Genomic DNA, 13,483 nt, shown 5'->3' with positions numbered 1-13,483 from the left:
TTTTTCTTAAAAAGCATTTGATAATTATATGGAGGCTATAAATATTTTGTATGTGATATTTTTAAACTTTTCTGATGAATAAAAGTATTTTTAATCTTAAAATGATAAATTACTCTACGTATTGGACAGATAACATTCTGAAATAAAACATGCTAAGAGAAAATCTTTAATTAAAATATCTTAATACTTAATTCAAAATCTGATATTTCTTGTACAAACGACTTGTGATGTTTACTAATAACCTGCAAATGTTTGTAAACATATGCTTACATTATGTAAAAAAGTCAGAATATAATTTTTTTTATGGATATAAATACTTCCGTGGATACAATTCAGTTGGAGTCCACGCAACCCGTAATAAGGGTTAAATTATATCTATGAAATAGTAATATCATTCACAAGTTGAAAATTTGAAGTAGCAACTCTTTAATGTTTATTGCATAAAAAATTATATTGTTGGTAGTTAAACTAGAATTAAATGAAATGACGAAAGTTTACATTGTCGTATGTACATATTTCTAGGGTCCCAGAGGTCTTCGTGGAATGATGGGTTTTCCAGGACGAGTTGGTAGAAGGGTAATAAATGTTCTATTTTGAACTTGTTACATTTTACTAATTTTTATTATTTTTGAAGGGTAATAAATGTTCTATTTTGAACTTGTTACATTTTACTAATTTTTATTATTTTTGAAGGGTAATAAATGTTCTATTTTGAACTTGTTACATTTTACTAATTTTTGTTTATTATTTTTGAATTGTAATGATACCTAGTGTTTTAAACTTCATTTATGGGTTTTGAGTTTCCTAAGTGTGAAAGATAGCTGAATGGTGGTGTATATGTCCTGTAAAAAATATTGTTAGTTCCATAATTGTTTTGTTTGTGCAATTGCTTTAATGTAAGAGTAAGGTTGTTTACATCAATATGTAATCTCCAAGTTATTAAGTGTTTTGGGAAGACACAGTTCAAGGATTCCTAATATACTTTTCAAAAAAAGAAACGCAAAAGGGGTATTTTTGTTATTTTAAAGATAAATATATGTAATAACGTTACAAGCTTAGAGTATGTGATATTACATGTGTTAAGGCACTGATTGTCAGACCAAAATGACAATAAAAGTTGTGCACTTTGAAAACGGAAGAAAACATCGGATTTTTCGCCAAAACGCATTTGTGTCCAATAAATTTGTTTGAGAGATCTGCATGTTCTGCAAGTGCAACATGTGCAAAATCCTATAAAAGTGACAGGTTCTCGGTTTCCATAGCTCAGTGTTAAGCCACCGACATGCAATACAGTTACGCCAAGACTGACTAAAGCACAACGCAACAACGCCATTGGTCGATGGAAGCAGGGGAATCTCGATCAGATGTTGCCAGAGCTTTGAATGTTCACCCAAGCACCATCACAAGGCTATGGAATCGTCACCAACAACATGGATCAACTTGTGACCGTCCACGATCTGGTAGACCTCGTGTGACCATGCCGCACAAGATCGCTACATCCGGTTACGTCACCTTCGGGATAGGACCACCACTGCGACGTCTAGTGCCTCAACCATACCAGGGCTGTGTAGGATTTCCAATCAGACCGTGCGCAACCGTCGACGACATTCTTAGGCCCCATGTGCAACCCATCATGGTGAGCGTCAACAACGTTTTCAACATGACAACGCCTGTCCTCACACAGACCGACTCACCACTGTCTTCTTGAGACACCACAACGTCAACGTTCTTCCCTGGCCCTCCAGATCACCAGATTTAAACCCCATCGAACATCTTTGGGACGAGTTGCACAGACGGCTGTGGCGGCGACAACCTCAACCGCAGCAGCTTTGCAGGCCAAGTGGACAGCCATTCCACAGGATGTGATCCATCATCTCATCGCTTCCATGGGCAGGAGATGCCAAGCAGTTATTGATGCTCAAGGGGGGCATACTCGTTATTGACGTTGAGTGATGTTAAACTTCAACTAGTGAGCGTGGACTTCGCCTTTGGATATTCAGCAGTGAATGTGCAAAGTTTCACACATGTCATACAGAACTACCGGAATAAACTTGTTAACAATATGTCTCAAATTTTGCCTTTTGCGTTTCTTTTTTTTGAAGAGTATATTTCATGTATGTGACGCAGGAAACAAAACATTTAATATTGTTTTCATTTTGTATTGTTGAACAAAGTTTGATCCAAAGATATATTAAAACCTAACTTTACCAAACATATGCTAGGAATTATTTTATTACACAAAAGGTGCTACAGGGAGACAGTAATACCAAAATATTTTGATTTTTATTTGACACATAATAGTTAATGGTTAATCTAAAAGTAAAAGTAACAAAATAAAATCGTTTGAAGGAGACATTATGGTATTATTTATTAAATGACATTTCATGTTAATTGATTAATGAATTTGTGAACTCAAAAGAGAACACAGGAAATTGAAACATATAGGATTTAAATATTTGTACAAGAAAAATTTAGAAATAGAAACTTTAATGTGTAAACTTTAGCAATAGAAGGTCATTAGATTGAATTACTTGTAAAGTAGTTTTCTTTCTTTGCTTGTTATTAGTTAGTAACTTTTGGTTTTATATTCTCAATACTGTAAATATGGTAGCAGGTATTTACCTGTAATGTTTTGTTATGTGTCCATGTGTTTTTGAAATATAAGATTTTGTTATGACCAATTGTTTATACGATGGCTTTAAAGAGTAAAATTATTTTATTTTATTTAAGTATTTATATTAATTTACTTTTTTTTTTCAGAAACGTTTCATAAGTATTTCCAGTTATGAACATTATCAACTGACAAATCATTCCCATTTCCATTTGTAGTTTTAGAGAATTTTAGGAAAGCTTTTATCATGAACTAGAAGACATCATTTGTGGACAATGCATGGATGTGTATTAAACAGCACAGCTGTAGGGTTAATGACAAAGAACAAACAAAAAACTTCTTGTTCAACTGTAAATGTAAAAGTGAAATTCTGTGATGTTCATTAAAATATGATACAAAAACTGAAACTTGTGTGTTATTTTTAGGGTCAAGCTGGTAAGGGTGGAGAAAGAGGAAGGACAGGACACATTGGAAGAAAGGTCAGGGTTTTACTAGATTTTAATATATTGATGTTTTATCAGCTACTTTGTTGTATTTCTCAAACTGTAATTCTTGTTGAATGCACCAGAAAATGAAGATTTTATTGAATAAAATGTGTTGTGTGTTAACAACAAATAACAGCATTATACAACAGGGTTCTGTGTAACCCAAACTTCTAGGTCCTGTATCACAAGAATTTGTCAGGGTGCATGAGATTTGACCATCCCAGTTGCTGAATAGGTACTACAAAATGCCTCACGTGCAAGGCAAGCAGAAATAATTTGTTTAGAACTTTGTACCATAATGAAATAAACGGCAAACAGTCTAAACAAAGCTGTCGACCATCAGCTTCTAACAGGGTTTGTCAATTAGGATAAATTGCATGAAAATGAAGCAATGTGAAAGTACCATATGATTAACCCATTCACCTTGGGTCAAAATATTACAACCTTTTACAGATTCAAAAGTTAATTTCTTTATTATAAGAATAAATACACTCAACATCAGAATGTAGATAACAAATGAAAGTTTGGTATTATTTAAATTTTAAGTTCGTAGTTTCATAAGAAAATAATTTTAAAATATTTCAGTATCTGGTATGAGAATTGTGACATTTGTTATCTATATATTTCCTTTTCTCTAATCTTTTATTTACCAAAGTACAAAATGGTACTTTTATGGTGGTTATGAGGTAAGTGAAATTTCTCGATCTCATCTTAATTTTTTATGGTGGTTATGAGGTCAGTGAAATTTCTCGATCTCATAATTTTTATGGTGGTTATGAGGTAAGTGAAATTTCTCGATCTCATCTTAATTTTTCATGGTGGTTATGAGGTCAGTGAAATTTCTCGATCTCATCTTAATTTTTTATGGTGGTTATGAGGTCAGTGAAATTTCTCGATCTCATCTTAATTTTTTATGGTGGTTATGAGGTCAGTGAAATTTCTCGATCTCATTTTAAATTTTTATGGTGGTTATGAGGTCAGTGAAATTTCTTCATCTCATCTTAATTTTTTATGGTGGTTATGAGGTCAGTGAAATTTCTCGATCTCATCTTAATTTTTTATGGTGGTTATGAGGTCAGTGAAATTTCTCGATCTCATCTTAATTTTTTTATGGTGGTTATGAGATCAGTGAAATTTCTCGATCTCATCTTAAATTTTTATGGTGGTTATGAGGTCAGTGAAATTTCTCGAACTCATCATAATTTTTATGGTGGTTATGAGGTAAGTGAAATTTCTTCATCTCATCTTAATATTTTATGGTGGTTATGAGGTCAGTGAAATTTCTCGATCTCATCAGAATTTTTTATGGTGGTTATGAGGTCAGTGAAATTTCTCGATCTCATCTTAATTTTTTTATGGTGGTTATGAGGTCAGTGAAATTTCTCGATCTCATTTTAAATTTTTATGGTGGTTATGAGGTCAGTGAAATTTCTCGATCTCATCTTAATTTTTTATGGTGGTTATGAGGTAAGTGAAATTTCTCGATCTCATCTTAATTTTTTATGGTGGTTATGAGGTAAGTGAAATTTCTCGATCTCATCTTAATTTTTATAGTGGTTATGAGGTAAGTGAAATTTCTCGATCATCTTAATTTTTTATGGTGGTTATGAGGTCAGTGAAATTTCTCGATATCATCTTAATTTTTTATGGTGGTTATGAGGTAAGTGAAATTTCTCGATATCATCTTAATTTTTTATGGTGGTTATGAGGTAAGTGAAATTTCTCGATCTCATCTTAATTTTTTATGGTGGTCATGAGGTAAGTGAAATTTCTCGATCTCATCTTAAATTTTTATGGTGGTTATGAGGTAAGTGAAATTTCTTCATCTCATCTTAATTTTTTATGGTGGTTATGAGGTCAGTAAAATTTATCGATCTCATCTTAAATTTTTATGGTGGTTATGAGGTCAGTGAAATTTCTCGATCTCATCATAATTTTTTATGGTGGTTATGAGGTCAGTGAAATTTCTCGATCTCATCTTAATTTTTTATGGTGGTTATGAGGTCAGTGAAATTTCTCGATCTCATCTTAATTTTTTATGGTGGTTATGAGGTCAGTGAAATTTCTCGATCTCATCTTAATTTTTTATGGTGGTTATGAGGTCAGTGAAATTTCTCGATCTCATCTTAATTTTTTATGGTGGTTATGAGGTCAGTGAAATTTCTCGATCTCATCTTAATTTTTTTATGGTGGTTATGAGGTCAGTGAAATTTCTCGATCTCATCTTAATTTTTTTATGGTGGTTATGAGGTCAGTGAAATTTCTCGATCTCATCTTAATTTTTTTATGGTGGTTATGAGGTAAGTGAAATTTCTCGATCTCATCTTAATTTTTTATGGTGGTTATGAGGTAAGTGAAATTTCTCGATCTCATCTTAATTTTTTATGGTGGTTATGAGGTAAGTGAAATTTCTCGATCTCATCTTAATTTTTTATGGTGGTTATGAGGTAAGTGAAATTTCTCGATATCAAATTAATTTTTTATGGTGGTTATGAGGTAAGTGAAATTTCTCGATCTCATCTTAATTTTTTATGGTGGTTATGAGGTAAGTGAAATTTCTCGATCTCATCATAATTTTTTATGGTGGTTATGAGGTCAGTGAAATTTCTCGATCTCATCTTAATTTTTTATGGTGGTTATGAGGTAAGTGAAATTTCTCGATCTCATCTTAATTTTTTATGGTGGTTATGAGGTAAGTGAAATTTCTCGATATCATTTAATTTTTTGTGGTGATTATGAGGTAAGTGAAATTTCTCGATCTCATCTTAATTTTTTGTGGTGGTTATGAGGTCAGTGAAATTTCTCGATCTCATATACAGTTAAATATTATCCTTCAAATGCAACATAAAGTTGTCTCTGTTATATTACAGTGTTTTCATATTCTTTGAGTAATGTATGTGTTTTAGAGATAAATGACCACAAGTAGTTTTAATTTTAAAATCTTCAAGGTTTTTTTATTTTCTGCTTAAAAATAATTTGTAATATATCAAAGTTTAGTAGATGGTGCACAAGCAAGTTCTCACAATAATTTGTTTGTAAACAATACATTAAATGGATCAAAACAAATCGTGAGTTGTTAGTTTGAAGTAATGATACTTTAACAGTAGAAGATAATTTTATGTTTTTTGAAAACGTTTTTCATTTAACATGATTTTCTCCACGATTATGTAATGTACATTGGAAATAGTTTTGCACTGGCACTGAAGTGTTTTCCTTTTCCTTTTTAATTTATCAAATTATAACTATGGGACCCTTGAAAATCTCACTGTGAGTCTTGAAACAGTTGAGTGTCTAATACCATTCACTGTGGGACTCTAGTGAAAAACATGTAGAATCTTACATAATGTAACTAATAACTATTTTTATATTAGGATTAGAAATCAAGTTGTATTTCATTTGTTGTACTGAAAATATATACATGTATATTTTTAATAAGGTTTTCTTATTCATTTGTGAGGTTATTTTTAGTTCTAAAAAATTCCATTTCAGTTTGTTTTGTTTAACATTTAGGCTTAAGTTTCTTCATAATTCAAGATGTTTACTGAAATAAAAGTGTTGTGTTCTGTAAGCAGAATTAACTAGCTTTTGTTATATGTGTGTTTATATTGTGTTGCTTCTCAACAATTTCAGGTGCAAAGTTGCTGTTAGAAAGCCACCATTATTTCATGAGATACATTTTATTTTTAAGTTTGTAGTGTTTGGAATATCAGTTTGTGATTATTGTAAAATCAGTGAATTACTAGTAACTTAGTTGATTAAAGCATGCACATACATTTAGGAGAGTGTTGTTTTTTTCAGTTTCAGTTATTTTGTTATCATAAATCTTCAGCTTAGATTCATTAAACCAAGTGCGTGATTGATGCTAATAATCTGGAAGTAGTTTTAAAAAACTAGTTGTAAATTTCAGAAGATTCTAGGGATTTAGTAATGGGTGTTAGAGAGAATTTGAAAGAAGACTTCACAGTTCTTCATCTATAAACAAACTAACACATCTTAAACTATATACATGCTTGTATAGAACTGCGTAAAAACCCTATAACTTAAGTACATTTGAAAGGTGGGCCTTTATTCTTCAGGGAATAATTTGAAGAAGAAAAGTCCACCTTTAGAAAGCACTCAGGTTATAGGGTTTTTATATATTTCTGTCAAGACTTCTTGAACCTACGTTTTTTTCTAACATCACGTACGTATGTGTATGTTTATATTAGATAATGTTTGAATAACTGTATTATACTAAACTTTTAATTTAAAAAAGGATTTTTGAGCACCATTTATCATGTATTTTTGTCACACTACAGTCACATATTTAGGTACTTATTTTTAATATGTGATACCATTTATGGCACTTACATTTCATTTGAAATGTATGTGTAAAGTGTTAATATAAATTTCTTATTTAGTTTATGTTTGTACTGTTGTTAGAATAGTGCTTCATGTATGCTCTGATTTCTTACTGTAGGGAGACAGAGGCCTTCCTGGACTTCCTGGTCTACCAGGGGAAAAAGGAGAAAGGGTAAGCTAAGAAGGTTAAAACATTGTTCTCTATTTTATTTTGGTAAAAGTGTTAATACCCATACCAGCCATCCCGAGATACATTTTTACTTCAAGTGAGCTGTTCGTCACCACGTGGTATGAAGTGAATTTGATTTGTAAAAAGTAAAAGTTACACATGAATTGAACTTACAGTTCGATGTGTAAAATTAGTTTATTTTGGCCATTGGATACTTAATACCATTGATATGTAACAAGGAAGGAAATGTGTTACATCTACAGAATAAGGTTTTGTTTTGCTTATTATTTGGGTATTTCACATTTTGCATGTTTGCCTCGGAGTGTTAGTTTGGGCTAGCTAACTGCGATGCTAAAGAATACAGAGCTTTATTGATGTGCTTGTCCCTAAAGTTGAACCATGTTTATTGAACACAGAAGAGAGAGAGGGGAAGTGAGTACACTGGTTACAGGTTTATTATTACAAAAGATAAAACTAAATGCAGTATGAAACACAAGTGGGCAAGCGTTTCTCATAAATAAGTATTGAACCAATAAGAGATGGGAGAAAAATCTTAATTGTGTTTGTTACCAGTTCATAAGTGACTTTCTTTTCTTCTAAGTTAAACTAAGAGTACAAAATTGAAACCTGGAGGAACCTAAACTTCAAAGTAACCTCAACAAACTTAATGGAAATAAAAGTGAAATCTGAGTTAAGCCTAGATTTTACTAAAAACTTATCCAAATTCTTAACACCTAGTTAAGTCAAACAAACTCTTGTCTCCCTTATAATAAGTGTTACCAAACCTACTTAATGCTGATGGTTTCTAGAATATTTGGTGTTATAAATACATTACAATAATAATATTACACAACCTTATGTTAAAATTAATATTTCAGTGCAATATAACACATATATTTCCTAACACCTGATGTATATTGGTGAAATACAGAACTTTATGTTAAAATTAATATTGCAGTGTTATGTACATATATTTTCTAACACTTGATATATTTGTGAAATTTTATTTGATCGTGCTTGGCTAATAAATACCATTAACCTGAAGACATGTTTTTTCTGCTTTGCACATAACATTTATGAACGTTTTAGTTTTGAGTAAAAGGATCACAACTATGTGTACTTACTTAGATCTTGGCTCCAGTTTTGTTCTAAAGTAGAGTACTTGGATGAATTATTCAATAAATGTAAAAAGACTGAATAATAAACGTGTTGTTGTCCAGTTAATTAACTCTTTTATTATTGCTTCAGTCAATATTGTAGTTTAACGCTTCTGTAATAAATGTTAGTATCAGCTTTTATGTTTTCTTTCACATTAGGGTTTTCCTGGATCTCCTGGTGAAGCTGGTCTTCCTGGACATGAAGGTCCACAGGTATTTTGGTTGTTACAAAACTGCTGACTGAACAAAATGTTTCTGTGCTTTTAATAAATATGAAAATAAAATTGAAGCTTTTATTATATTTACTTGAGTATGGTAAACATTGATTTTTCAGGAAGGTATGGTTGTGGAATAAGCAAGTACATAGCTGTTCAGAAATATTTTGTGACACTAACAAGTGTAAAAGATAAATGTATTAAGTATGATTCAGAAACAAGTAAAAACTGTATATGGAAGGGCTATATATATATGTTAAAAAAAATCCATAATAAATAATAAGTCATTCGGTGACTGTAAAACAGTTTTATGACATTGTGTATAGAACATAACATCTGGAACTATTTGTTATACTTCTTTTGAATTGTTAAAAATGAGTTTGTTGCCACCACCTCCTTGTACAAAAGTTCAATGAAGACATTTTCTGTAAACATTACTTATACAGAGATGAGAAATTTCTTTGTTTCACTTGTGATTAGTGGAATTTGATAATAAATTAATTATCAAGCTCTTCCATAAGTTTCTTTCATCTTTTGATATTAAATCAGTTTATTTATTATTGCAGAAAACAAAGAATTCTTTCTACGTGTTTCAGCCTCATTTGTACGATGTTTTTTTGACAGAGAAATGTGTACAAAATACGACTCTTATTCAGTTTGGTAAAAGTTTTTAATCAAGTAAACATCTTGAGTAGTTAATTTTTAGAACGACATGACAGCTGCTGACTTTGTTGTCACCATGTGATTTTGTCATATTTGTTACTTTTGTGCATAAGATGAAATGCACACAGTTTGTTAAGTTATTAAATGATGTATTATTTACTGTTTCTTTGATTTATCCTATTCTATTCCTTCACGTGGGAGACTTACTTATGAATGTGTAAACTATTATTTGATTTATCCTGTTCCTTCATGTGGGAGACTTACTTATGAATGTGTAAACTATTATTTGATTTATCCTGTTCCTTCACATGGGAGACTTACTTATGATTGTGTAAACTATTATTTGATTTATCCTGTTCCTTCACATGGGAGACTTACTTATGATTGTGTAAACTATTATTTGATTTATCCTGTTCCTTCACGTGGGAGACTTACTTATGATTGTGTAAACTATTATTTGATTTATCCTGTTCCTTCACGTGGGAGACTTATTTATGAATGTGTAAACTATTATTTGATTTATCCTGTTCCTTCACGTGGGAGACTTATTTATGAATGTGTAAACTATTATTTGATTTATTCTGTTCCTTCACGTGGGAGACTTACTTATGAATGTGTAAACTATTATTTGATTTATTCTGTTCCTTCACGTGGGAGACTTACTTATGAATGTGTAAACTATTATTTGATTTATCCTGTTCCTTCACGTGGGAGACTTACTTATGAATGTGTAAACTATTATTTGATTTATCCTGTTCCTTCACGTGGGAGACTTACTTATGAATGTGTAAACTATTATTTGATTTATCCTGTTCCTTCATGTGGGAGACTTACTTATGAATGTGCAAACTATTAATTATACTGTTGTTACTGGCTTTCTTTGGTAATTAGATTTTTCAAAGACTTCTTTTATACATTTTAGGGAAAAAAAAGTTTATTTATTTTACAAGAAGAGGACTTGAAAAACGTTTTTTAATGAGCTTCTTAAAAGATCTGTTTTTAAAAGTATTTATTTAAAGAGTTGTTTTATCTAGGGAGACGAAGGGCAACAAGGATTACCTGGAATTCCGGGAGAGATGGTATGTTTAAATGGAAGTCTTGAAATATTATGTAGGCCTATTATATTACATAAAAATAGTTTATGAGTGACTTTGTTAATCTTGTATTTCTTTTCTCAATTATTGACTTATTTTACAAAATAATATAAAATTTAATTGAATAATGCTTTCCAAGTGTAAATATTTATTTATTTATTAATACAGATATATGCATTTTTATTTCTTTTGTTTGTGTGTTGAAACCCTTTGTATGTAAGCAGTGATTTAACATAATCTGTACAAATGTCAAAAAGTGCAGTATACATGAACATTCGTAATTCTATTAAAATCAGGCAGTAAGGTCTGTGTATCTGAATTTCACGTACAGGCATCAAAAATTCACATTAAATAACATACTGATCTTCAGTGTTTGGTGAGCTGCCCTTTTAATGAACTGCAATGTCTAAATGGATAATTGGACAATAGAATGTAAGCCATATGGATGAATGGATTACTGTTTTACATTACATTTTTACACAAGTTTTTTATGTGTAACGTTTCACTGTTGTTGGTTGTTTTTTGAATGATCTGTCATCTATCATTCTGTAAATTCATTTCTTTTTACTACTTGTTTTTTTGCATGTAAAAATTTATCAGATTTTAAATCAATATAAATGAACAGTTAATAATAATATTTACCACTTATACACGGTATTATTTCCAAATAATGTAATATGACAGAATTATTTACTGTATTTCAAGTTTGCTTTCACTAAAGGCTGGAAACTGGACATTGTAGTTTTCTTTTTTTCTCTAGGGTCCAAGAGGATTCCCTGGTCCAAGAGGGTTTCCTGGTCTTTCAGGACCTCCTGTGAGTAAACAGTTGTGATGTTAGGAAAGTTGAATATTTTAGATTTTAACTTTATTTTCTTTGATTATATCTGTGACAATTACAGACAGACGTACTAGCTTAATACCTAGTTGTCATCATTTTTTATCCAACAAAATATAAGGTGAACATTAATTGTGTGTGTGTGTTAACATGAATGGTACTTGGTTATGTATTAAAGGTATTGTAGGTGTGTGGGTTGTGAAAGAATTAACCGCTCACTAACTGTTGTAACTATTACACTTTTTTTAGGGCATTCCAGGGTCAGAAGGGCCAGTTGGGCCAAAAGGAAAGGAGGTATGAAAATTAAATATTAATTAATTTAAATATAATACTGTTAATATTAAATTAATTAATTTAAATATAATAGTGTTATTTTTCAGATAAATATTTATCTACTTCTTAACTGTGGTTTTGCATTTCTAATATAATATTTTTAATACTAGTGCTTGAGATAGAAAAGCATGTTACTTTTACGTAAGCTGTTATTGTTATATGCTAACCATGTGTGAAATGTTGTGTAAAATGTTTTATATTACTCTTTTTTTTTTTCTTTCTTGCTTCAAGGGTCCACCTGGTCAGCCAGGTCAACCTGGAAGTACAGGATCACCTGGACCAATGGTAGTTTCTCTTCCTGTTCATTATTATAAGTTTATGCAAATTCATTCAAAGTATAATGGTCTACTGGCTAAAAGTTACACTAAACTACTGGAACCATAATACATTGTAATTGTTATCTGTTGTCATATCAACAGTAATAATATGCTGTAATATTAGCTTTTTTAAACCATATTACAATACTGTGTGGCATCAGTTGAAATAATTCACATATTTTGTAATATGTTTAGCTGTAAACATTGTAGAAAACAAGTTATAAAACATGGTTGTCTCTGATTGTTTTGCAGGTAAAGTATGTTTGTACATAAATAAATAGTTAATTCTAACAGATAAAACATTTAAAGCAAGTATAATTAATCAAGTTAACAATACTTGCCAGCAAACACCGGGTCATAGTCACTTTTGTGTAAGTTGAGACATTATTGTGTGCTTTGATTTATTATTGTATAGTTTCATACATTATTGCATGATTTATAGCATTGTATAATTTGATGCATTATTTTCTACGTTTATGCATTATTGTGTGATTTAATTTGTTTAGTTTGGTGCATTAGTTTGCAGGTTTATGAATTATTGTGTGATTAGATTCATTGTTTAGTTTGATGCATTGTTTTGTAGGTTTTATGCATTATTGTGTGGTTTGATGGATTATTCTTATCAGCAACATAGAAGTTTCTTTGTGTCTTTCAGTTTAATGAGAGTAATGTATGAATGAAATGTCAAAGTGACTAGGAGATTTGATAATTTTACGTCATTAGATATGTAGAAAATTCTCAAGCAAAGGGAGACTGAACTGTAATCTACATTTGATTAGCAGTAATAACACACTAAAATAATATTTTGACTCAAACCAGCAGTATTTTCATGTTGAGCATTATTACTTTTGTATCAAAGTAGTAAAAATGTGTCCTTAAAGTTTAGTTGTAGTAATCTGTTTTGGAATTATATTCAAACATCAGAAAGAAGTTACTTCTCTGTATATGGATAATAATTGTATTAAATGTGTTTTTCCTAGGGCCCACCAGGACCACAAGGACCCCTAGGTCCACAGGGTCTTTCAGTAAGTAATGTTTAAGCTTGATTTGTTTTCAGTGTTTAACGTTTTGTTGTTTAAAGATAATTATTAATTATTAATTGACACATTTCTTATATAAGTAGAAACACATTACAGTGGTACCTCGGTTCTCAAACTTAATCCGTTCCAGAAGGCTGTTCGAAAACCGAATCAATTTTTCTCATGAGAAATACTGTAAATTAAGTTAATCCGTTACAGACCTCCAAACATTATGCATTATGAA

The 13,483-nt window shown here is 30.8% G+C and overlaps 2 protein-coding genes across 12 annotated transcripts in view; one reads left to right on the top strand and one right to left on the bottom strand.

Moving 5' to 3' along the window:
- LOC143245244 (band 7 protein AGAP004871-like) overlaps positions 1-13,483 on the bottom strand; it is a 555,064-nt gene that overhangs the window by 169,255 nt on the left and 372,326 nt on the right. The window lies entirely within an intron of this gene.
- Positions 1-13,483, top strand: part of LOC143236969 (uncharacterized) — a 136,509-nt gene that overhangs the window by 117,019 nt on the left and 6,007 nt on the right. Inside the window, exons 11-19 of the mRNA XM_076475716.1 lie at positions 523-576; positions 3,037-3,090; positions 7,556-7,609; positions 8,923-8,976; positions 10,676-10,720; positions 11,496-11,549; positions 11,820-11,864; positions 12,135-12,188; positions 13,201-13,245. Of these exons, the coding sequence (XP_076331831.1) occupies positions 523-576; positions 3,037-3,090; positions 7,556-7,609; positions 8,923-8,976; positions 10,676-10,720; positions 11,496-11,549; positions 11,820-11,864; positions 12,135-12,188; positions 13,201-13,245 (459 nt within the window). The remainder of the gene's footprint in view (positions 1-522; positions 577-3,036; positions 3,091-7,555; positions 7,610-8,922; positions 8,977-10,675; positions 10,721-11,495; positions 11,550-11,819; positions 11,865-12,134; positions 12,189-13,200; positions 13,246-13,483) is intronic.

This window comes from Tachypleus tridentatus, chromosome 2 (assembly GCF_004210375.1).
Source record: "Tachypleus tridentatus isolate NWPU-2018 chromosome 2, ASM421037v1, whole genome shotgun sequence".
In the NCBI taxonomy this organism is placed as follows: domain Eukaryota; kingdom Metazoa; phylum Arthropoda; class Merostomata; order Xiphosura; family Limulidae; genus Tachypleus; species Tachypleus tridentatus.
This window is presented reverse-complemented; position numbering and strand designations above follow the sequence as displayed.